Source organism: Anolis carolinensis, chromosome 6 (genome assembly GCF_035594765.1).
Source record: "Anolis carolinensis isolate JA03-04 chromosome 6, rAnoCar3.1.pri, whole genome shotgun sequence".
In the NCBI taxonomy this organism is placed as follows: domain Eukaryota; kingdom Metazoa; phylum Chordata; class Lepidosauria; order Squamata; family Dactyloidae; genus Anolis; species Anolis carolinensis.
In genome coordinates, this window is record NC_085846.1 from 91050695 (window position 1) to 91076870 (window position 26176).

At 38.9% G+C, this 26176-nt stretch overlaps 2 protein-coding genes across 3 annotated transcripts; one reads left to right on the top strand and one right to left on the bottom strand.

Annotated features, from left to right (window-relative positions):
• The first annotated feature begins 1623 nt into the window (after positions 1 to 1623).
• rpa3 (replication protein A3) lies at positions 1624 to 6900 on the top strand. Its single transcript, XM_003221993.4, has 4 exons — positions 1624 to 1875; positions 3334 to 3408; positions 4630 to 4738; positions 5366 to 6900. Exons 1-4 carry the CDS (start codon positions 1777 to 1779, stop codon positions 5437 to 5439), a joined length of 357 nt encoding a protein of 118 aa, XP_003222041.1. The 5' UTR covers positions 1624 to 1776; the 3' UTR covers positions 5440 to 6900.
• Positions 6901 to 13391: 6491 nt separating this feature from the next.
• c1galt1 (core 1 synthase, glycoprotein-N-acetylgalactosamine 3-beta-galactosyltransferase 1) lies at positions 13392 to 25968 on the bottom strand. 2 transcript variants are annotated; one of them, XM_003222124.4, is made up of 4 exons: positions 25696 to 25968; positions 20232 to 20470; positions 18372 to 19039; positions 13392 to 17577 (listed from the first exon to the last, which is right to left on the bottom strand). In XM_003222124.4, exons 2-4 carry the CDS (start codon positions 20452 to 20454, stop codon positions 17353 to 17355), a joined length of 1116 nt encoding a protein of 371 aa, XP_003222172.1. In that variant the 5' UTR covers positions 20455 to 20470; positions 25696 to 25968; the 3' UTR covers positions 13392 to 17352. The 2 variants fall into 2 exon arrangements, with proteins under 2 accessions (XP_003222172.1, XP_008110768.1); XM_008112561.3 differs by having other exon boundaries at positions 20232 to 20473; positions 25696 to 25967.
• Positions 25969 to 26176: the final 208 nt, after the last annotated feature.

The following is a 26176-nucleotide window of genomic DNA, read 5'->3' on the forward strand; positions in this document are numbered from 1 at the left end:
CTTAACTTCCATCATTCAGCTTGGGTCCATTAGCTCTCCCTCAGTAGCACAGTCATGGTTCCCATCCTTTTCCAGAGGCATTATGATACCTAATGGATTAAACAGAACTTCTGCAAATTCCACAACTGGATCTACATGGCCCACTTCAGGACTGTTAAATACTTCCACAGTATTTAACTACAGCACAGTACCTCGAGATAAAAAAAAATCTTATGTGTGACCCAACATATACCCCATGGTTTTTTTGTGTGTGTGTGTAAGGAGCAACTTGAGAAACTGCAAGTCGCTTCTGGTGTGAGAGAATTGGCCGTCTGCAAGGACGTTGCCCAGGGGACGCCCAGATGTTTTGATGTTTTTATCATCCTTGTGGGAGGCTTCTCTCATGTCCCCGCATGGAGCTGGAGCTGATAGAGGGAGCTCATCCACGCCCTGCCCGGGTGGGATTCGAACCTGGTAGCTTTCAGATCAGCAACCCAACCTTCAAGTCACAAGGCTTTAATCCACTACGCCACTGGGGGCTCCACCCCATGGTTATTGCTGGCCTTCAAAGGAACATTTTAATCTTGAACTCCTTATACTGAATTACAGTAGACTCTCGGGGTCCTTCCAGACAGGGCCCAAAATGCAGACTTTTACCTGAGGCGTCCAAACAACGCCTCAGGTAAAAGAGGAATAATTTGAGACAAAGCAGGTAAACCCTGCTTTGTCCCAAATTATTTAGCTACCCCTGGAGCAGCCTCATGGCAACTTGGCAAGTTTTTTTATTTTATGTTAAGACTTTGGAGGAGGGGTTGGGTGGCCCAACGCCATCCCAAAAGTTTTTGGGATGACATGGGAATACACATCCGGGAAAGCCCACATGTTTGGGGGAAGTGTCGGGACTTAAACCCACTCCGAAGCGGGTTTAAGCCTAGTCTGGAAACACCCTCAGTTAACCAACACCCATGGGGATTGATAGATGCCAGATAAATGTAGTTCCTGGTTGCTTGAGAGCTACTATTAAAACAGGCCTAATATTATGGAAGGAGCCCCCGGTGGCACAGCAGATTAAACTGCTGAGCTGCTGAACTTGCTGACCGAAAGGTTGGCAGGTTTGAATCCAGGGAGTGGGGGTGAGCTCCTGCTGTCAGCCCCAGCGCCTGCCAAGCTAGCAGTTCGAAAACATGCAAATGTGAGTAGATCAATAGGTACTGCTTCTGTGGGAAGGTAATGGCACTCCATATAGTCATGCCGGCCACATGACCTTGGAGGTGTCTACGAACGTCGGCTTTACGGCTTAGAAAAGGAGATGAGCACCAACCCTCAGAGTCGGACATGACTAGACTTAATGTCAGGGGAAAACCTTTATCTTTACCTTACACTTTGGACCAGGCCTGCGCAAACTTGGGCCCTCCAGGTGTTTTGGACTGGCTGTTAGGAATTGTGGGAGCTGAAGTCCAAACCCAGTGCGCTGTACACAATGAGCAATCAATCTCGCTTAAGACTGAGAACATCAACACCAACGATGTGTGCGCATGCGCACCAAGGCTTCTGAAGCGGCTCAGTTGGGTGGGCGGGGTTATCTGCCTGCTCATAGGCGCTTTGACTTTCGGCAGCCGCTTTTCTCCGCACAGGACACAACCTGGGGACAGAACGCCCCTCTTGTTTCCGCGCGTGCGCACCTTAGCCTCCGGCCAGTCAACTTCCGTGGTTGCCGTGGCAACTGGCCTGCGCTGCTCGAGGGAAGCGGAAAGGAGGACAGGTTTCCCGCCAAAGACTTAGGAAAGGCTCCTGATAATGGCGGACGTGCTGGGCGGGCCCAAGGTTCGCGTGGCCGCGAGTCAGTTGGCCCAATTCATCGGGAAGCCCGTTTGTTTCGTGGGGCATCTGGACAAGGTAAAGAAAAGAAACCTCAAATACTTGTGGCCCCAATACTTTCGGATAAGGAATACTCAGCCTCTATTACTGATGTAGCTCAAAGCTGCTTAGGTCAAACTTGGTCCCTCCAGGTGTTTTGGACTTCAATTCCCACAATTCCTAACATCTTCAGGCCCCTTCCTTTCCCCCCTCAGCCGCTTAAGCTGAAATCCTTTTTGAAGTCCAAAACACCTGGATGGACCAAGTTTGCCCATACCCGCCTTAGGTGCGTGATGATGAACACATAATCTTTTTCTAGATTAGATGAAAAATATCTCTGTATTTATGTTATTTATGTGTTGTGTCCAGGGTTATTTTTTAAAAACCTATTCAGAGGTAATAATAATACAGTAAAGTCTCACTTATTTATTAATTATTATTATTATTTATTAGCGGCATTTATAACATTGGATAAGTGAAAATGTGCAATAATAAGGAGGGATTAAGGAAAAGCCCATTAAACGTCAAATTATGTTATGCTTTTACAAATTAAGCACCAAAACATCATGTTTTACAACAAGTCTGCCACTTGTTTGAGAGCATGGCAGCACTTGTGTTGTTGTTGGGCGCGTTGGCTTGCTGTGCGTTGCTACTAAACAATATCCCAGAATACTTTCAAGGTATCTAAACAAACACAATCCCCAATACAACTCTCAACACAGTAGTACCAAACAAAATGAAAAAGGGGCAACTGCTCTCAAACAGAAAATATCTCAGTCTGATATTAGTCTCAATGTATGTAGGCTTCAGGGGTACACGTTCAATGAGAATTTCTTCCAAACAAAGTAAACAGATGGTTGTGCGTTGCTGCCTAGAGAAACAGCTGTGGATCCGGGCTGGAGGCAGATTGCGTTGGATAATCCAGAATGTTGGATAAGCGAGACTCTGCTGTAATAATAACACTTTATTTATACTTCGCCCTGTCTCCCCAAGGGGACACAGGGCGGATCACAGTACACATAAATGGCAAACATTCAATGCCGTTTGGAGACAGGTCAGGACAGAACAAGACAGACAGGAGGAGGTATGTAGTCTTGAAGTCAAGTTTTTTGGTGCCTTGGAGGTTGAGGTTGCGCTCAGATTCAGTCACAGAGGGTGCTGTTGCTCCATTCTCTATGACAAAGAGCCATCGGGACTACTTCCTTCCACCTTCCTCTCAGTCACCGCTTTTCTGGCCTTGTTATTTATGGTGTCGTAAAATACCTGCCCCGCAATTTGTGGTAGCTAATTTCTCTACTTACAGTTTATAAGCTGTTTTCGAACTGCTTGGGTAAATAGGGAGCTGGGCTTGACAGTTGAGTGCTCACTCCGACCGGGCTTTGAACTTGGCCATCTTTTGGTTGGCAGATGTTATTACTGCTGGTGATTTACCAGCTGTGCTATAGCCCAGCCCAGGTAAGATTATTCTGAAAATGAAATGTTTTAAAATCTTTGCAGATCCATCCAACTGGGAAATACTTCTTCCTGACTGATGGAGAAGACAAAAAAGCAACCATTGAGATGAGCACACCTGTAAGTCTGAGTTTCCTTTGGGAGGCCTTATGTTCCTTTCTCTTAAGCATTTTTGTAGGGTGTTAAGTATCTGGATATTAATTTTGGAAGTGGAATGTAATGGTTCTTTGTCGAAGGCTTTCATGGCCGGAATCACAGGGTTGCTGTGAGTTTTCCGGGCAGTATGGTCATGTTCCAGAAGCATTCTCACTTGACGTTTCGCTCACATCTATAGCTGGCATCCTCAGAAGTTGTGAGGTACATTGGAAACTAGGCAAGGGAGGCTTACATATATGTGGAATGTCCAGGGTGGGAGAAAGAACTCCTGTCTGCTGGAGGCAAGTGTGAATTTTGCAATTCATCACCTTGATTAGTATTGAAAAACCTTGGAGTTTCAAGGCCTAGCTGATTCCTGCCTGGGGGAATCCTTTGTTGGGAGGTTTTAGCTGGCTCTGATTGAAATCATTTAAATAGAAAGGAGGAAACCATGAAAATGAACAAAATCTGGTTACCAGTAATTAAAAAAAATCCTAAAATAAGAACAGTAAATAAAGAAGAACACTCCAGACAGTAAACATTCAGGGCCAGCTAACACCTCCCAACAAAGGATTCCCACAAGCAGGAATCAGCCAGGCCTTGGACCTTCCACAGATATATAAACCTTGCCATATTTCCAATATACCGCACAGCCTCTGAGAATGCCTGCCATAGATATGGTAGAAATGTCAGGAGAGAATGCTTCTGGAACATGGCCATACAGCCCAGAAAACTCACAGCAAGATGGATGCATCTAGACCAGGCATGGGCAAATTAGCCGGCAGTTAGGAATTGTGGGAGTTGAAGTCCAAACCAACCAGAGGGCCAAAGTTAGCCAATGCCAGATCTGTACTATAGAATTAATGCAGCTTGACAACATCATTGTGTTAAATTAGAAATGTTAAATCTGGTCTGTGCTAATCTTCAAAATAAGTGCAACACTTTATGAAGAATTAAATAGGCCTAAATAATCAAGCAAATTTTCAAATGTTTTGTAGTCTGGTCTTAAGCTTTTAAAAAATTACAATGAACACTTTCACTGGGTCTTTCTGCAAGTAAGACATCACTTGTGTTGTTTTACAATGACTGTTGAGTTTGTGCAAAAAGAAAAGAAAAAAGGACAACATTACTGAGAAAGTAGATTACTGAGGATGTTGAAGGTGCTTCTAAAGTTCCAAATAATAACTGCTTGATTTGCACTGGCAGCTAGAAGAAGAGATTTCTGGAGTCATTGAAGTAGTAGGAAGAGTTACAAAACAAGTAAACGTTCTGTGTGAGACGTACACTCAATTCAGAGAAGATAAAAATTCATTTGGTAAGTGAATTACTTTGTTTCTGTTTTGCAAAATATATCTTTAGTGATGCCTGAACTTTTTAATAAGGCGTGTTCATGCCCTCCAAGTTCATTTACCCGGCCCCCAACCTATACTTTAGGTTTAGGGTTGCCCTAAGTTTGAAATGACTTGAAGGCACACAACAACAGTCCTAATTAACTTCACCATCTCATCAGCCAAACACTTCCCATTGAAATACTAGTAAGTGGATATTAGTTAAATTATTGTGTTGTTCTTTCATTTTCTTTTGAACTACAAATAAGATATGTACAGTGTGCATAGGAATTTGTTCATTTTTTGCAAACTGTAGTGAGGGACTGGCATCCTGCTTAAAAAGTTTGAGGACCTCTACTCTAAGGTATTTAGGCTAACCATATTTTATTTTTATCAAACCACAAGGCCTCACAAAATAAACAGTTCAAAAGACATTCTTCTTACGGAAATATGTTTTGACTTTGCTGTAAAGAGATATTCATCTACACACATTATTTATAATTATAAATCCATAGACTTACTTTGAATCTTTTTTAAAAAATGATAGGAATGTAGTTAGCATTGTGGTGTATTTCTATTTGCACTAGTGAACTTCTTTTTCTGCTCTGTTTCAGATCTTGCATTATATAATGAAGCTCTGAAAATTATCCATGACTTTTCAGAATACTATCCCTATGGTACTAAGTGATGCCTTTCATGCTAACAAAGCGAACAATTGTATATTTAATGAAGAACTGCCCAAGAATGAAAAACCTATCCAAGAATCTCATTTGAAAACAAGGATTAAAATGCATTTGGGATAATCTGATGTGCCTAGGATATCATTGGGTTTTGTGAATCTAAATTATGTCGCATTGGTGATATAGAAAAATACCCATCTCTTATAAAGTCAAAAACTTCTCAGTGGGTGAGCATTTAATGTCAAATTACAACTTGGCGAGATGTCTCTGTAAATACATGACAAGATACAACGCTCCTATTCAGTTTGCTTTGTTTTCATTTTGAAATGATGCATAGAAAATATCAAGAAGTTATGAAGAACAATTTTGTTCAATAGGCAGCACTCCTGTAGAAACCTGGCTATCTTATAGTTTGGAAATATCACCTAAATATGTCAGATTAAGAAGAATGTACAATTTAAATGGTAGGCACCAAAGTTTTGAAATCAGTAGTAGAAGTGTCTGGGGAAGTGAATTAAAAGCATAATAGAAACAATTCAAAATACTAAGTTTCCCAAAGCTAGTCCTGTTTTTTGAAAGGAAACAGGATTGAATTTACTGCTTTTATAATGTAGCCTTCATTTGGAATTTTTCAATTTATTTTTTTCCTTTAGAGTGGAAATACATTGACTATGATAAGTGTTTATCAAATCTTTAATGAAGATTTCTGATCAAATTTCCTGAATTATTTTTCCATTTGTTGACTGTCCAGTACATGCTACTGTGCATCGCATAATCGTATTAAAAACAGTATTCTAAAACAAAAAAAAATAGTGGCATGGGACCAGTAGATTGCCAAAACATTCTTATTACATATTTGTTAAAATTGTTAAATATTTGAGAATTCATAGTAAGAACTACTGCTTAAAACTAGGAATAGGTAGGGAAATAAAATCTAAGAGGCATCACTTTGAAAACCTTGCTGCACTATTCCAAATAATGGACAGGTGACTTCAGTGACTTAATGCTGAAAGGTTGACAAATTGGAATGCTAAGTAAGTAGTAGAGTATACATAGAAGCATGAGATACAAAAGTGCATCTGAAATATAAGCAACAGATAAGGGATCTGTTGCCCAGGAATTTGAATGGGTGGAATGTCTAACTGAAAGTTTGGAAGTGCCAACAGTTCAGAGATTTAAAACAAGTTTTTACAACAAAGAATCATGGAGTTTATACTTATCTCTGAGAATGTAGAAGATAGGCAGAATTTGACTGGAATTTAGTAACTTTCACATTACAAATAAAGACTACATTATTATTTTACGAACAGAAATGCTAAGTTTGTTTTCTACCTTGTATTCCTAATTGTTATCTTATAGACAGTGCTTTGAAGAATGAACTGTCAAGCGCTAAACTGATAGTGAATTTATGTTTGCATCAGATGGCAATTCTGATTTAAAAATAAAGACACCATTGGCTAAAGAAACAATCTCAAGTTTTGTCGTAAATATCCACTGAAAGTGGGAAAGGTCTATGGGTGTTAACTTACTACCAAATTAAGCTAATGCTATTTCTCTTGAAGTGAGAGCATTGATTTACATCTGAGAGAAATTGAGATAGGTGCATAAGATAAGGAACTTTGGGTCCTTGAAAATGACTTAACCCTATTACTGCTACTCTTTCCAAACCACAGACTGCCTATTACAATGTAGTCTGAGCCCTGCCATGTGCACTATGGAGGACCTTCTTACAGCACCAGAGGCACTTCAAGTGGCCAGATACTTGTCAAAGGACATTTAGTATAATTAGTATAATGTTGTTGTTGTGTTTTTTAAACTTTGTGTTTTCAAATACATTACAACTTGTACCCTCAGTTCAGTTCAGACACAATAAATAAATAAGCTCAGAAGGTTCTAATGACTTAAAACATTAGGTATCGGATAATAAGAATCATTCAATATAGCCCCCTCATGTGTTGCTTGAGAAATGCAGATTGACAATTTTAGTCAAAACAGCCAATACAGTAGAGTCTCGCTTATCCAACAAAAACGGGCGGGCAGAATGTGGGATAAACAAAAATGACGGATAATGAGGGATATTCAATACATGCACCTCTTTTTCTAGGGGCTAAAAAAAGGGCCTCCTTCCCAATCCCACTTCATCCTTCCTCTTCTCCCCATTTCCCTTCCCTCCTGGCCTGCCTGACTGACTCAGCCCTAGTGGGAGCTTCATACCATCCCCAAAGGGCGCCTTCCCTTCTTTCCTCCTCTGCCTTCCTTCTTGGCCTCTCCAGCCTGGGTTTTCCTCGCAACGCGGATAGGGAGCCCCACCAAGAAGAGAAGCTGGTCCCTTGCTCCATCCTTGGGTTGCAGCAATGGCTGCGGAGATGGACACCAAAGCACCCCCCCCCCCCCGGCCAGGAGCTCCTTCCCTTGGATCCTTGGGAAGCCCTCAGCCAAAATCTTGGTGACCTCATCCCCTTCTGGATCCCTCCTGTTTCTTTCTTCCATCTGGAAGCCATGCACCATCCTTTTACCAAAGGTGCACCAAGAAAGTGTGTGGGGCTATCTCTCTCTTTGGGGAGAGGTTTGCAAGCTTTTGGGAGGGGATTAACAATTGGGGAGGGGGGCAAGAAGAAAAGGAGAGCCCCCCCTCCCAGGAGCACCTGCTTCATTCCCTTTCCCCCATGCCTTGTCATCCTGGTGGGCGTAGCTAAGGGCTGCACGCTTGGCCAGCATGAAGAGAAGGACCAGAAAGTCCTTTAAATATGCATTAATGGAGTTTCTTGGGGTTACTTGGCATGATGTGAGTTGTAGTTCACCCATAACCTTATGCATTTTATACAATTAAAAATTAACTTTTTCAAATACAGTGTAAGACCCTCCATGTCCTGTCGGATAACTCAGACTGTCGGATAAGCCAAGGTCGGATAACTGGAACTCTACTGTAAAATCAAACTTTTTATTCATTTCTAGAGCAAAAGGGAGCTTTTTTTCTTTTACAAAAGTAGTTCAATTTCAGATTATGTGTGACAAAATGTCAGTGGATTTACCTTCACACTAATAAAAATAAATGTGGTTTGAGTTAAAAGGCAGCAGAACCGGAAAAACAGGTCTAATATTAAATAATAGGGAAAGAAAAAAAGTATAGAAGTCAACTTTTAAGATGATAAAATATTTCGGATAAAAGTAATTTAATGTATTTCCATTGGTAGGTCAAGGTTCAGAGGTTTTGTTAATTTTTATAAGCCAGATGTGTATCTGAACAATAATGTGGATTGGTCGTATTATGGTAGTTATTGTCATCATACAAAAAACCTTTGTTTTCACACCATTTAGTGAGGTGATAACTATTTCCATCTGAGAAAATGGCGCATGATCTCCCCACCCCCAAATTCCATGATGCCATTTGCTATAAGTGTGCTTAAATCAGGTTAATAGTTCAATTCCAGCACAAGTATGAACATTTAAAATTATGAGCCAAAAATGATGCTGTTGCTCTAAACGCTTAATAATATTCAGGTGCAATCTGGGAGATGCTTGAGTTGTTCCTAGAGTAGCAGGCAATGTTCTCATGGTTGTCACAAAATGTTTAGACTGACAGCTATGCTCCTATACAATACCTGTGTAACAGTAAGCCTCGTGGAACCCTGTACAGTTTATTTTTAAATATACATCTGTAGGAGTGCTCTGTACATAAGGCAAAATTCCTCTTGTAGTCATTTACTAAGGATTTTTTTAGCCAGTTACCTGAGTAGCCTCATAAAAACCAGGTTGCCTTGGTTAATGTTGATTTCACCATAATTATGATTTTGAAAAGGTTACAGATAAAAATGGGACTGACTTCCTAACATATCATGATAAAATATAAATATTTCAATAAAATCAACCAAGATTCATTTGACTTTTAAGGATTAACCTTGATTTAAACAAGTGCTTCTGAAAGCCACAAGGTGGAGTTCAGATCCACTGTTACATTTGCAAATATCAGTTCTAGATAGTAACAGTTTTTCTGACATTCTGCCAGAATACTGTCTGTCCTAATGCAACATCTCTTTTTTTATCTAGCAAAATGGTACATAAAATATGAACAAACATTTAGAAGTTAAGAGGCCGGACTAAGACAATCTCTATATTAACCCTTTATGCAGTGGCTGCTCGATTTTCACACTTATTCATGGAAAGAGGCAAATAAAGGCAGCATTTCCTGGACAGTCAGAAGACCAATGTTAAACTCATACAGCAATGACTAAAACAGAAAAGGATGACTGGCGTAGGCTGGTCCATGAGGTCACAAAGAGCTGGAAGTGACTGAACGAATAAACAACAACAAAAGCTGATATTATACTCTGTGAGAAGTCTCTTTCATTATCTCAGGAAGGGGGAAGCACAATATACATATAGCTACATGGCAGATAAAATTTAATTCATTATAATTATTTATGTATTTACTCATATTAGTTTGCTTTGCTTTTTCAAATATGTACTTAAGACAAGATAAAATTTAAAGTAATATTGCAAAGCAACAGTAAAGAAAAAACAAATTAATAAAATAAACAGAACAATCTTAGAAACAAAACACAGGCATACTAAAATCCTGTTAGAGTATATTATCCGATTATTAAAGGTATCCTAAGCAAATTTTTGTTATGTAGGTATTGATTTATTAGTATGCATGAGGAATTAATATCTGTTTTTTTATTAGCATGAACAATCCCCAGGCATTTGATTTATGATATCTGTCACTATGTAGAAACAGTTGAGAGAAAAGTATATCATTAACTTAGCAAAATAATCATTTCAATGTGTTAACACTCTAGTTTTAAAGAGAGCCAATTACAATTAGTCTCAAATGGCCAACCTGCTAAAAATACCCCACCCAAAAGTACATAATTGGGAAAAATAGAGACAAAACATTTATTTTAAGACAAAAGGTGTTGGTATCTAACAATTAAAATTGACAATTTTAAAATCTGAAATGACTAGTTACATAGTTCGCACTATGGTCAAGAACAACTTGTACTTGATTACCATTAATTTAAAAGCAACTGAAAAGCACTCTGGTTAGTTTGTATTCAGAACTATAACTGGGCTTTCCCCCATTTTTGACAGTTCTATGATCCCCTCTAGGTCAAGATGATAGGGGTTACATCTATAGCAAAATGCCTATACTGACATACCTCCAAGTGATTCCCCTTGACCTGAGCTGAATTGACAAGTAAAAGCATACTAGAATCTGCTTGGAATTACTTTTGTATTTTACTAGATTGTGGGGATCCACTAATTAGATGTGTCTTTTTTTTTGCATCAGTTGTCCAACAATTTGAAAGCAAATATCACTGGTATACTAGAAATCACCCTAAAATTGATCAGTAGATCCATCTGCTTATCTTCTGCCAACTTCAGTGTACATGCCTGCTTCCGTATTAGTTGGGATGATTAATCTGCATCTAGTTTTAATCTAGACTTTAAAAGAGTTGTCCAAGATGCCAAAGCCTAACTCCACCATAGATTCAGCATCTTGGTTTATCCCTTTAAAAGTTTGGATTAAAACACAGACCAGATCTGTAGCACCTCTGATATAGAAGCCCCCAACTGTTGCTACATAAAACTTTTCCTTGATCTATGAAGTTTTGTCCTCTTTCTCAATATAATCTTAAACTATTCTCTCTCTGAGCCCCAATTCTCCAATTTTAATTTCTGGCATTTTAAAGACTGGGTGTTATAGGACAAAAAAGTCTGCCAGGTCCACAGGGTTCTTCTGGAGTGTCTATACAAGGAAGTAAGAAACTAAATACTCAAAAATATTTTGGAAATGCCCCTTCTCCCTTTCATAATGCAGTTGTGCCATGGACAATTTCTTTTACTGCTTTAGGAGGCCTAATTTTTGTAATCTATTTGGTTGACAGAACTGAGTTGACAGCTTTCAAACTCATTTATTTGGATGTAGTAAAATAAAGTACAGTAGAGTTCTGGTTATCCGACTTAAACGGGCGGGCTGAATGTCAGATAACCGGAACTGTCGGATAATAGGAAGGCACCACTACAAAACCTTTCTTAGTCATATGAAGATTTGCCTCGAGAACCTCTTCTAAGAAGTACAAAACCAAGATCTCTAGTAGTCTAGAAACCCAATATTTGGCACCTCAGAAATTCTTCAGTTGGAGTACTGCCTGACTTGAGAATGGCCTTTTTTGAGAGAAATCATAGCTCCATTTGAAGATGTTGGACCTTAAGCCCTTTTCCTGCAGATGTCTAGCAACTGATTTCTGAATTATTGTAGTGGACAAGTGCTTGGCTGTTTTGGCTGAATGACAGTAAAATATGGGCACAAACACCTAGAAACAAAGGTTGCATTCAACTGTTTCTAGAGTCAGAGTAAATGAAGTTCCTTGTTCAAACACCATTTGAGGTCACCATGATAGAATGTGATGACCTTCCAGTCTGACAGAATAAATAGTTCTTCTATATTGTTTGTTTCAATTCCAAGTACACTTACAGTTCATTGCCCCTTGATTTTAAAAATAAAAACTAGTCTTGGTTTTATTTTTGAAATCAAGAGTATATCCCTCATGCTGGAAAAGTTCAGACCTCTCCAAATATCGGAAAAGTTATTTTGAGGGCCTAGAGCTCTCAGAGTCACAGACAGCATGTCCACACAGCCTGAGAGATTAAGAAGACTAACTTTTCTGACTGACACCATTTCGATTTCTTAAAATAGAACCTCAGATTCACAGCACAAACATTTTTGGATTGTTATTTATAAATAATTAGGAGAAATGAACTGAAGACAAGAAAATTCTGATTGTAAACAAGCTCAAGACTAGAGTGTGAGACTGAAAGATCCAGATTTCAGAATAAAATTGTACTTTGTTTGCTGTCAGTCAAAATTCCCTCAATCTTCACTGAATTAAACATATATCAGAAATATAGCACTCCTTGTGCTCCTAAAGCCCAGTGTGGTTTTGGAAGATTTGGAACCAAAAACAGAATACTATTTTCCATTGCTTAAGCCTGTCTCATGACTGGAACATCTGCACATCAGTTTATAGGGCTATGTTAGGAAACACTGATCCCAAGAAATATTGTCAATGCCCAAACTCACAAACAAAACCACAAGGATTGTTTTCCTGACATGACAACATGTCATTTAGGGATTCCATATGTAAGTGACAGTAAGCCAAGGTATTAAAAGGAATAAGATGTCTTGCAAAACATCTGTTACTGCTGTACATGTTTATTGTCTATATGATTGCTAAGAAGGCATATGGGTACACCAAAATCCAAGCTTAGCGGACGGTAGAATCAACTCTGCATTCAAACAAAATGACCTAAATAATTGAAGAATCTGTACTGTCCTGTGTCCCAGTACATGCAACCTTTTGTGAAACTTAATGCTAAGTCTTCGTGCTATTTGCAGGGAGAACAAGGAATGCAGGGTTTACCAGACCCAAAATTCTCAGGAAAGGCCTTACTGTTCCCAATGCTACAATTTACAATTTGTAGTAATAGTTTTGTCATTTATGGCATTTTGTCTTAAACTGTTTTAGTATGTGGACTTTGTAGAATGTTTTCAGTTGATTGTGTGTTTTCGTGATGTTGTAACCTGCCTTGGGCCACAAGGAGAGGTGGGTAAGAAATATTACTATTATTATTTTTGTTATTATTATGATAAGGTTGGTGGGATTTCAAGGGGCCCAATCCCAGCGCCCTCCAGATTAATAGATGAATTGATAAAGAAGATGTGCCATATCAGATTTGGAGGACATATATCCAGTTTGCACTTTATAAAGTTACTGCATCAAAATATAGTAGCTCATCTTGGCTAGTTGAGACAATTATCCAGCAGAGCCTTAAATTAATCTTATTTAAGAAAAGTCACATAGAAAGAAATACACATAATATCCATACATTTAAACTTGACATACCTGCTCCATTCCTTGAAGAACATCCACAGCACAGAAAAGCTACAAGGGAGGCATTTTTAAATTTGTGGTAACTTTTATTGGTGTGTTTTTCAATTAAATTGCTAAAATCAGTGAAAGGCACTTGAAATATGGTATTTCAAAAACATTCATTTGTTGATCATATAAACTAACAAATTAACCACTATTTGCTGTGAAAAAGAACATTTCTCTTGCCATGTAAATGTCTTTTTACACAAATATATCTCTCAGCAGTTAATTTGTCGTTTCAAATGTATTTCCAGTAAGATTTATATACATTGAAGGGAAGTCGCTTAATGAAATGACTATTCACAACATTTTCTGTTAGCAGATGACCAAGATAAAGCTTTATAACCAGCCGAGTAAGATATAATTTTAAAGTATACATAAAGCACAAAGATGGGACCAGTTTATACTTTGTCTACAATATAATTTCATATCAACTTTATGATTCCACTCCAATCTGATGTAATAGAGAATAAAGTTAAATACAATTTAAAATCTAAATGATCAGAATGGGGACAGGTTACTTTTTTGTATTGCAACTTCTAGAATCTCTCAGCCAGCATGGTCAGTAGCAGCTGAGGGATTCTGAGGACCATAAAACAAACAAACAAACAAAAAATTAACTTTCACAAGCTTTGATATCAATGAAGTACTTTCAACACTGCTGATGGTATCAAATGTTTTAAGGGAAGTTTTGAAGGTAAACTTTTAAATAACTGATTAAAAATTAAACAGATTACGTAATAGTCACCCAAACTGGAATGTTTTGCTAGACATGTTGTACCAAAGAATACAAAAGCAATACAGATCAGGATAAAAAATTTAGTATAGCAATTAATGCCAATTTACAAGGTAGAATTTTGTGGCATAAACAATACTTGAAAAGCATTTTGTGCCTTCAGACAGTAAAAAAAAGGAGCAGGACAGAGAAGGGAACAGAGAAAGGGACATCTTTCCCATGCCACTGAGATTTTCTACTGCTCTACTAAAAGGATTGGGTAAACCATAGTATAAGAACGCTATCCGAGGCCTTAATGAGTTTCTGTTACTCAACATGGATAATAATTTCATGGGAAGGACAAACAGTCTGACCTAGTACAAGGCAGCTTCCTATAGTATTGGATTGTTCAGGATTGAGGCCAAGAATCCAGAATCACAATGTTTCACAATACTATGCAAAAAAGGTGTCCTTTCACATTCTCCTGGAAAATCACTCCATAGGCTAAATCCTTCTTTCCCCCCATAACTGCACTTTCAATTTTTCCTTCCTTACTCTCAGCTCTCATTTTGTGCATCTGGAATGTCTGAGAATTTGTTTTATGTTACATATAGTAAAATGTTAAAATACCTCAACATACCCCAAGAGATCTTCAAGTATATAGAGGTCAGTTAACTGGTGATGGCTCTATTTTGCCCTTTAATCATCATGATGGAATAATAATAGCCATTAGTTCTTGAAGCTAAAAACCTTGGAATATAGTTTTTTCTCAGATTACCAACAAACTCCACTAAAGCACTGGCAAATTTACACCAGGTGCTTTGAGGTAGATAGATGAATGCCACTAAATCCAAAATGGAAGTAGAAATCAAGGTATTAATAAACTAGAGAATATGCTATAACTGCTTTCGGATTGACTTCTCTTGTGGAAATCACTTTCAACATTCTTGGGTTTCTATTTGTGACCATCCCATGTTACCTTGTAGCTTCTTTCACATTTTGTACTGTCTAAAACTAAGGATTGATGAAATATTACACAAAGCTTTTGGACTGACAAAGCACTCTGTTGGAAAGCACTCTACACTTGATATTGGCAACAACTTGCTTAAACACCATTCAAATCTGCAAGTAAGCAAAATAACTTAATATTAGTCTTGGCAGCACTTCTGTTACAAGAGCTGTTTGAGAATTGGGCAGGTCTGTCATTACTTTTGCATTCATGATTGATCTAAAAGTGAAACTACAACTCAGCATTGGTTTAATTTTAGAGTTAACAATCTGCCCTGTTCTGTTAATTCCAGTTTTCAGAACCACTCCACAGCCTAATTTATCAAATAAATAAAAATTCTAGTCCAGTTTTTATGACTTACATACTACTTACTTATAATGAAGTATTAAGGGTGTACTGCACACTCACTCAACTCATTAAGAGCAACCAAAATCATGGAACTATATAGTAAACCATACTGAAAGACAAAGTATGGACCAGTATCCGTTCTTGTTTGAAGAAGAAACTGCAAGGAGTTTAGTAAGCTTGACAAAGGTTTTGTTTAACTATGACACACCATCGAGTACATAATCTCAATGTAAACATCAATATGATGAACTCAAGATAGAAAGCACACCCTGCTTGATCACTTTCAGCATAACAGTTAAGTGGAAGAAAAATGGTCAGAATATCAAAATAAGAAACTACTAGGCCAAACTGGCACATATTGAGAGGGCAAAACTAACACCAAAATTGCACTGTGGTTCATATTTAAGCACAAAGTACAGAGCTCCTTTATCTTTTGGCAGAGACCTTTGTTCAAAGTTGGCATAACAAGTGAAACAATCAAATCCACAGGGAAATAATAATTTAAATGAGCCAGTAAATGTCACACAAGCAAGAGGCACGGCATTTAACTGAAATAAATAATTATAGGTATCTACCTCTAAACAAAAATTTGAAAACACTTGAAGCCACTCAACCCTCACTTTCTAGCTTAAACAATACTTATTTGGGTGCAAGTCCACTTTTATAAAACAAAAACAAAAATGGCTTATTGGTTTGTTTTTTAAAAGAGTGAGTCAATAGTACAAAACTGACATAAATGTGTGAGCTATGAATGTCTGCCCCTATAATATAATCACAGTAACTCATTTTCCAGCAAGAGCATGAGAAAGTTCATTTAAATCATTTTATTTTGTTTATCTAGTGCACATGTAGGCAATGTTTAGCCTGTTGGGGCCTTCAAGTGGACTGTGATGCTCATGGAGCATCACAACTTGACGGAGCAGCTATTCTTACTAGCAAAACCAGAACAGAAATCTTGATTAGAATTGCTGTGGAATGGGAAAGCATTATCCCCACCCCCATGATCTCAATGTAGCAGATGTTCTTGTTTTTGTTTTGTTCCAGATCACTGGGAGATGGAAGAAACCCTTGCCCCTTCAATCTTACCACTTCCAGTGGATGGGAAGGGATTTAAACTTCCCTGTTAGTACAAAATGAGTTGGGTAAATATGGGTCTGTATGCATGAAGGAGTGTAAGCCCATCAGCTGGCACCATATATAGGGCCCTAGCAGTCAAAGATTACTCCCCTCTCATCTAGTAAGATGGCACTCATTTCATTAATATGCTCAGCCTATTCACCTACACTTCCACTATCTTTCTGTCCATATGAACTCTACTAACTTTCTCTGCAGCAAGAAAATAATCTGTATAATATGTGAAACTGAAACCCAAAATAATCAGTTTTGCAAATGCAGGTGTAAATGCAACTCATGCAGGATTACCTGACAAATGACTATGTGGGATAAAGCTTTTCCTTAAACATACATTCACACTTGAATCTCTTATGTAAAGATTTTTTAAAAACACATTCATACCTGAATCTCTTTAGCAAAGTATCTGTCAGCATCTAATGTACTGGGCATAGTAAAAGAAGGCATTCACATGAAGTAAGGACTAAAATACTGCATGTTTACAAGTGAATCTAGACAACAGAGTTTGTTTCAATATAAGGTTTGTACGTATACATTACTGAAACAAAATTAAGGAGTTATGATGCTTAATAAAAAACTTTATGGATTTGACCTTGCAGTCTCATGGCATATGAAACATCCTTCCCACCAGTACGATTAGAAAAGATTCTGCAGTAGGCAGCCATTTAAAGGAACACTTTTAAAATACATATGTATATATGCTTAGCAAACCCATCCAGCCAATGTAAGCTAAATGTATTTCTTTACCATCCCATAAGGCTTCTTCAGTGCACTATAAATGATTTTATCCAGAGGCTTTAGGAGGATTTCCTACTTCTGCTTTGGATTTCACGTCCTCCTTTGCTGCTTCACTTAAATTTTGCATTCCTGGGTCTTTAGGAGAGTCAGAGTTGTACCTAAACTGGTAGCCATAAGGACGGAGATGATAAATCAAATATTCCAAATGATACATAGTAGTGGCATCAACATAGTGGAATGAAACTGCCAAGTCAGAACAGCAGCCAGGACCCTAACAGGAAAGGAAAATAGTATGATTAAAAGACGAGATAATATCACATCCTGAATCAATTTGAATTAGTAACAAGAAGCTTAGAGATATTAAACACCAATGCAATATTTAAATAGCATGTTATCCATAAAAAACAGGAAGAACAAGTTTTGCTCTGAAAGAGTCTGATTCAAAAACTCTAAAAGCATAAGATGCTATAGAAGTGCAATCCAATTAAAGCACATGTACATTTGGGGAGCAATGAAAATACATCAATCTCTTCCCCTGGTTTTATGTGGCAAAATGGTTAGAACATTTCTAAGAGGAAGACAACTATAACAGATAATGACCCCTGCATGCAGGAAGTCCCCAACACATAAACTAGGTATGTGGGCAACACATCTCTCTTATCTCCAGCTGTCATGGCCACTGCCTGAAAGAAGTGGTAGTCCAATACACTTCCAGGGTAACAGAAATAGGAACAGCACCAAGTTGAGGAAAATGAGCCAAAAGCTGTCTAAAATCAGCTCCACAATTTAAATTTGCATTACTATGAAACTAAGCCGAACAAAAGTGTGAAGCAAAGCAGTACACACACAAGAGAGAGAGAGAAGTTCTCAGGTAGGAAATATCTCTGTAACACATTTATCAAGTGGCTTGTACTGGACTAGAGAACCAAAGTCTTAATAGGATAAAGACAGCTAGAGATGTCTATACACATATAAAGAATTAAAATGTTATTTCTAGTGGTTGGTTTAGTACATAAAAATGATATACCATAATAGCTCCATTGATAATATAAAAATAAAACTTACCTCCACAGGAGGGTAATAGTTATAATTCCAGTACCAAAAATTTCTGGGTAGGTATCCTTTGATTAAATGATGCTCTGGCACAAATGGGTGAAAAGTTTCCTTGCCACTCGTATCCCTGGAATCTCCAGCTTCTACATTAATGCTTTCCATGCATTTGCCTAATGCCAAGTCTTCAATGGAGGAGCTATGAGTACATTTGTTGTTTTTAAAAGCATCTACAAATCGCTTCAGAGCTTCTTTGCTCAGCACATAGCCTGCACCTCCACTCATATAGCCCTGTTTCACAAATGGCTTAAATCTTCTTCCAAAATAAATCGGTCTTTCAGAGCTGTATTTTGAAAGGAGCCATCTCAGGTTGTCCAGAGCAACATAAGTGTCATCATCTGCTTTCATAAACCAGTCTGCTTCATCAAGATAATGATCATGCACATACTGGAAAGCTTTAATGGTTTTCCAATACAGCTGGTCTCTGCCTTCTTTGGTTTCTAATCCAACTGTTGGAAAGTCTTTGTTTTCTTCAGAGCTCATAAACAGCACCTTGTTGCAATGCTGAGCCCACGTAGCTTTGACATGTTTAGCTTTTGTTTCCAGATTCTGAGGACCAGTCATCACCCAACAAAGGACTCTTACCTTCTGGTACAGTTCTTCAGCAACCTTCTTGTTTTCATCTGGGAAAGTTAAATTTCAAAATGCCATCAGTGCATATATTCTTCAAACAATTGCAGTCATACTGATCTGTGATTAGAAAACACCTCAGATCTGTCAACAACTATGAAGCCTGAACTAGCAGTTTTTATGTTACAATATGATATACTGAGCACCTACACTTATTCTTAAATAAATTTACTGATCACTCAAAATAAATAAAGTCAGGGAAGACTTTAGATCTTCTGAATCTGACACTTCCTGATGTTTTGGAGTCCTAGGAGCCTCCTGAAGCCCTACGATTTCTTGCTTTCCCAAATTAGTTCAGAAACCATTGCGAAATTCTGTGATTTTTGCCCCCTCCACCAAGCCCCTACATGCCAAGAAAGAAAGAGAAGCTGAAAACTGACCAACATTGAAATAGCAATGTAGCCTGCAGAGGTGGGGAGCACAGGATGAAAACTGGTTGTATCAGTAGGTGCCCACCACTGTGAATTTCTATTATTTATGTGCTATTATCTCCTAATCACTTCTGTATAAAGTTTAGTAAACCACAAGATCAAGACATTACCTGTTTTTATTTTAACTGCTAAGGTAAGTTACCTATCCCAAATCCTGTTAAACAGGTTTAGAAAACTATTTCACATTTGTAGATGCTATTTTAAGATCATTGAGTACCAAAACTGGGAGGGGAAAATGTCCAGTTTAAAGTTCAACTAAGTAAACTCACTGAAATCTATAAATTCTGTTACTTGAGACCAACAACTCTTATCCATTTAAATGGATCTGTTCTAGTTGGAACTAACTTTAGAATAACAATTGGATTTAGCTCTATAATTTTAGAAGACAGGTTAACCAGCAAAGAACCAGTAGAGTTAAAACTACTAAGATAAACATACACAATTGAGACTGAAATGATATACCCATTTACTAGAAAATAATCCCATTTCACTCAATAGGACATCTGAGTAGACATAAATAGTAATGTGAAGCAATAATGCAAAGCTAATTTCTTAAATGCAAACTGATACTGCCCCAAACTTTTTATTTGTGCATTAAACATATTTTAATGTTACAAAACAATATAATGAAAACATTTTCCTCATATGTTTTCAAAACACGAGGAATCCAAGTACAGTACATATTACTAAAGAATGTCAGGATTATATATGATGAATAAAAATGATAAACTCTTCATAGAGTTCAAAAACATACCTTGATGTTGTCCAGTATCTGCATTGAAATTCATTTGTCCTTTCAGATTATTTCTTTCATCACTATTCGAGTGATGTCCATGAGGATCATTGTAAACAATGTGAGGCTCAATCCTGATTTGTTCTTCAAATACTAAGCTAAATAGCAGATAACATATGAAAAACCCAATTGCAGATCCAAAAGTAAAGGTCAGAAGATTCAATATGGATTTTGGAGTGGCCATTTCCTGAAGAGATTCTCTGCTGAGAGATAAAATATATGACAATGATGAACACATGCCATCCTTGATTTCATTTAAACCATGGGTTTACATCTCAACCTCCCTTCACATATGCATTGAAGGCCTAAGTCTGTATTTTTGACTCTAATATATTTTAGGATTTTTACATATACTGTATCTGCATTTCTAAGAAAAGTTCTAGTTAGGGGGAAAAAAAGATTTGCTGAATCATTTTCAGCCATCATTTTTAGGTCTCCACTTCACACAGTATTTTACTGGCCTAAAGGGTAATCCAGCAATTTGCTACCAAAAGTACCCTTCTAGCAATGGTTTTAACCTCCCCCCCCCCAACTTTCTTGCATTTTGAATGGTTCTGGAACACAGGAATTTAAAAATCAGGACAATACCAAAATAAGGTGTCTATATTGTACTATCAACAAATACATATGGATCTGGATGGAGATGCCAAAAGATAGCAAAGACAGCTAGGTACAGTAGAGTCTCACTTATCCAAGCCTCGCTTATCCAAGCCTCTGGATAATCCAAGCCATTTTTGTAGTCAATGTTTTCAATATATCGTGATATTTTGGTGCTAAATTCGTAAATACAGTAATTACAACATAACAGTACTGCGTATTGAACTACTTTTTCTGTCAAATTTGTTGTATAACATGATGTTTTGGTGCTTAATTTGTAAAATCATAACCTAATTTGATGTTTAATAGGCTTCTCCTTAATCTCTCCTTATTATCCAAGATATTCGCTTATCCAAGCTTCTGCCGGCCCGTTTAGCTTGGATAAGTGAGACTCTACTGTATTTCTAAATAAAGTGAAACTGAGTTTGTCAAATTTCACTTCCCAATGTAAGTTCCAGTCTCATTATCATATAGAGAAGAGATGAAAATGTATAAAATGTATGTGTGTGTGGGATTTATTTCCAAATATTTAGAACTCACAGTAGGGGCAATGAAAATCATTATTTAAATATTAAAGTCACTATTAAAATAGAATGCCATACGCCACACAATAGTATTAAAACACTTCAAGCTTGAAGGTGTGAATATATTTAAGAACCCTATAATAAGTATATTTATGTTCTTCAAATATATATGCATAGTGACAACAGCAGAGAGGTGCAAAATTGTGTTTAAGGGCACATTCTAATGCATGCTTGCTCCAGAGTAAGTCCTATTACTTTCAATGGTGCTTATTCTTAAGAAACGTATCTCTGAAACCCACCTAATAGAACAATACCACACATGTTGTTTATTTGAAATTACTGTAAACTGTCCTGGGTTCACTGGAGTCTAAACATTCAGTGTAAAGATTTGGCAGAGTGACTCATTCTGGTGTACCAATTGTCACTCCAAAATAATTCTTGGAATCCAGTTTGACAGATCCTTGATGCAGCACCAAAGAGATCCTTGTTCTCCTGTTTTTGACAAATAATTGTGTCCTTTCACTACCTCACATAGTATGGGACCAGAAGTGTTTTGGATTTCTGAGTTTTTGGATTTTTGAATGCCTGTATTTGTATATATGTATATAATGCAGTTATCTTGAAAGTTGAAACCCAAGTCTAAACACACAATTCATTTATGATTCATATACAGCTTATAGACATAGCCTGAAAGTAATTTAATAGACAATATTTTTTAATAATTATGTCCATGAAACAATGTTTCTGTGCACCAAATCATCCGAAACACTATCTGAACCATCCAGATGGACAATTCTGGATTTTGGAGTATTTCAAACCTGTAAAATCATGGAAATAGAAGTCCAAGTCGAATCATGAAATTCATATACAGGTTGTTATGGTTGAGCCTTCTGGCTCCGGTACTAGGAGACGGGGTCGTAAGACTCCTCGAGAGTCAGACTCTTTTGAGGAGCGTGAAAGGAAACGGCTCCGGGACTTATTTGCAGAACCAACAGATGAAGACTCATTTGAGGGTTTTACCGAGGGAATGGAGGAAGAGGTGGTTAGCTCAGAGGAGGATGACATGGAGTGGACTCGTGTGAGGGAGGATTTGGGTGTCACTGGCAATGATAGCATGGGAGGCGATTGGCGGGTTGCAGGATCAGACCCATGGACGGGCTGGAGGGATGGAGCGGGATCCACAGCTGGGGATGCTGTGGGGCGTAGTCAAAGGTGTTTTAGCTCTGATGAGGATGAGGATGATGATGAGGCACCTGGAATTAGGATAGCAGCTGACAGCGATGAGGAGTTATGAACTGGGATAAAATGGGGTTTAGGATCAATGGCTAATTGCGTTGGGCAAGGTAATCTGGACGAACGCTTGGGCTCTTGTTGGGGAACTTCCTGAAGACGGGTGTGATTCGTTGCTGAATACGTAAGTTACTAAGGACACTGGGCATAGACGGCGGGAGGAACTGTGTGGGGTTTTTCTGTGCAACTTGTGTTTAATCTTGATAGCTTGGACCTCCGTCGTCTTTTTGACGGACATTAATTACCTACTCTGGATTGACGCTGGACTGACTGACTGACTACGACCTCGGACTATCCCTTCTGTGGCTATCGGTGGAACTTGTGGAACTTAAGACGTCTGCACTTGGCTTTCGACCTTGGACCGGATTGGGATCCTGCTGACCGCCGTTACCCTGATTGATGTGCCTGGACCCGGATTTCGCTCGTTGCACGGAGGAGTAAACAGCCTGAGTTACTCATCTGTAGCTTTTGAGTAGCAGAGAGGAATCTGCTGCCAGTTTATTGTGTTCATTTTGATCTCTGTCTACCAACTTTTGTTTGTTTAAATTGCCAGGCTGAAGTAAGCACTTTTGATTTAACCCGGATTAAACTCCTGTTTAATCCGGTTTATCCTTTCGAACCGTTTTAATTCAAACGGAGCTTTTCTGTTACTTTTCACACTGAAGTCAAGTGTTTGCCTAGTCCTTTGTTTCCTACGGGCATTTTTTAGTTCTGTAACTTCAATAAACTGTGTTGTACTCTATTTGGTGGCGTTCTGTCTTTGACACAGGTTGAGTACGCCTTATCCGAAAGCCTTGGGAACAGAAATGTTTCGGATTTTGGACTTTTTCCTGTTTTGAAATATCTATACAGCATTTGCATATGTACTTAATGAAATACCTTGGGAGATGGGAGCTAAATCTAAACACGAAGTTCATTTATATTTCTTATGCACCTTACAGACATAGTCTTAAAATAATTTTATACACAATATATACTTTAAAGCAGGGGTCCCCAAACTAAGGCCCGGGGGCCGGATGCGGCCCTCAAAGGTCATTTACCTGGCCCCCGCCCTCAGTTTTATAATGTAATATTTTTATATCATTTTAAATAATATAATATATTGTATATACATATAATATTGATAATAATATTATGTTATACAATATAATTCTAATAATAATACCATATAATAATATTAATTATATGATATATATTACATATAATATTACAGTATAGTGGTATAGTTCAATATAGTGCTAATATTGTGCTATGCTAATAATATAATATATTGTATGTACATACAGCTGCTCTGAGTCCCCTTCGGGGTGAGATGGGCGGGATATAAATGTAATAAATAAATGTAGTGAATAAATAAATAAATAAATAATTTTAGACTTAGGCTCGCCCAAACTCTGAAATAACTTGAAGGCACACAACAACAACAATCCTAATTAACTTGACTATCTCATCGGCCAGAAGCAGGCCCACACTTCCCATTGAAATCCTGATAGGTTTATGTTGGTTACAATTGTTTTCATTGTTGTTGCTGTTTTGCACTACAAATAAGACATGTGCAGTGTGCATAGGAATTTGTTCGTTTTTTTCCCTCCAAATGATAATTCGGCCCCTCCACAGTCTGAAGGATAAAGCCCTCTGCTTTAAAAGTTTGAGGACCCTTGCTTTAAAGTGTGCATGAAACAAGGTATCAGGAAAGCAAAGGTGTCACTATCTCAGGCACCCATGTGGGGAATTTTGGAACATTTCAGATTCCTGGTGAAGGGATACTCAACCTGTATGACGCTGAGTGTGCATCTAAAGCAGGCATGGGCAAATTTCACCCCTCCAGGTGTTTTGAACTTCAACTCCCACCATTCCTAACAGCTCCGGTTGTTAGGAATTGTGAAACTTGAAGTCCAAAACACCTGGAGGGCCGAAGTTTGCCTATGTCTGATCTAAAGCATAAAATGAATGCAGTGTGACACCACTTTAACTGCTATGGCTCAATGCTATGGAATCCTGTTGAGTTGTCGTTTGGTGAGGCAACAGCACTTTTTGGAAGAGAAGGCTAAAGATCTTGCAAAACTACAACTGCCACGATTCCTTAGTAATGAGCTATGGAAAACTGTAATACTGCAGCTCTCATGTCTCCACAGTACTACGCCGAGGGCAGCCCAAGTGGTGCCAAACTGCATTAAATCTACAGTGTAGAACAGGCATGAGCAAACTTGGGCCCTCCAGATGTTTTGGACTACAATTCTCACAATTCCTAACTTTGGATTTGTGGGAGTTGGGAGTCCAAAACACCTGGAGCACCCAAGTTTGCCCATGCCTGGTATAGAAGACGCGCTCTTTAGTGCTGACACAAGTCTAACCAGCTTGAAATGAGCTGGAAGCCCAGCAATTTCCACCCAACCTGAAACACACACAAACTTGTGAGTGAGGTGACAAAGGGTGACATCTGCACTGTGGAATAAACACAGTTTGACACCTGGGCTCAATGATATGGGATCCTATGGGAGTTGTAGTTTGGTGAGGGGCCAGCACTCTTTGGCAGGGAAGTCCAAAGACCAGGATTTCCATAGCATTGAGCCATATAACCCAGAATATCAAGGCAGAAAATCCCACAATATATATTTTGAATTGGGTTAGCTGCGTCCATACTGCCATTTCAGTTCAAAGCAGAAAATGTGGGGTTTTATTCAGCTGTGTGGATGGGGCCTGAACCATGGCAGGTGAAGAGGTACCAAAGTGCATTACCTCGACAGTATAGAAAGGCACCCTTAATGCATCTGAAACTGGGGCCCCTTCCAAACAGCGCTATATCCCAGAATATGAAGGCAGGAAATCCCACAATATCTGCTTTGAAGTGGGTTATGAGTCCACACTGCCATAGCAGATATTGTGGGATATCCTGCCTTGATGTTCTGGGTTATATGGCTGTGTGGCAGAGCCCTGAGGCGAATGGTTTGCCCCATCCCTTTATCTCCCCTTGCTCAGGCCCCAAATGGGTTCTGTTCCCTTCCGCGTCTTACCTCGAAGTCGGGGCGGAGAGCGGGCCTCAGGCGCCTCGGAGACTCGGCGGGAGAGACACGGGAAGGAGGAGAATCAGGAGAAGCGAACCTCGGAAGCGCGGCCCAGTCGCCGCCATCCTCCCTTTGCCTCGGCTGCGTCTCGCCCCTCTCGGCCTGAGGGGGAAAGGAAGGGGGAAGGGGCAGGCCGGCCCGCCTCCTCAGCGGCGCCTCATTGGGCCCAGGGCTCCGGCCAGGCCGCCCTCCCAGGCCTCTGGGGCCAGAAGGCGGCGCTGGGAGGCCTCCCTCCCCGCCCCTCCCTCCCTCTCCCCGCCCTCTTTTCCTCATGACAGGCAGGCGGAGAAGAGGCCGGGCGGGAGAGGGGAACCTTGTGCTCCCTCAGTGAGGATTTAAACATCACTCGGAATAAAGAGAAAGGAGACACGAATGAACCGTTTCTCAGTAGGCATAGGCGAAGAGATCACTTTAGACCAGGCATGGGGCA

What these genes read in the sequence shown, in the direction of transcription:
- rpa3 (XM_003221993.4), top strand. Translation starts at nt 1,777, where the DNA reads ATGGCGGACGTGCTGGGCGGGCCCAAGGTTCGCGTGGCCGCGAGTCAG. An exon ending in TCGTGGGGCATCTGGACAAG is followed by an intron (nt 1,876 to 3,333) that starts GTAAAGAAAAGA and finishes AAATCTTTGCAG; the next exon opens with ATCCATCCAACTGGGAAATA. An exon ending in CCATTGAGATGAGCACACCT is followed by an intron (nt 3,409 to 4,629) that starts GTAAGTCTGAGT and finishes TTGCACTGGCAG; the next exon opens with CTAGAAGAAGAGATTTCTGG.
- c1galt1 (XM_003222124.4), bottom strand. Translation starts at nt 20,454, where the DNA reads ATGGCCACTCCAAAATCCATATTGAATCTTCTGACCTTTACTTTTGGA. An exon ending in AGATACTGGACAACATCAAG is followed by an intron (nt 19,040 to 20,231) that starts GTATGTTTTTGA and finishes TAACTTTCCCAG; the next exon opens with ATGAAAACAAGAAGGTTGCT. An exon ending in ACTATTACCCTCCTGTGGAG is followed by an intron (nt 17,578 to 18,371) that starts GTAAGTTTTATT and finishes CTTTCCTGTTAG; the next exon opens with GGTCCTGGCTGCTGTTCTGA.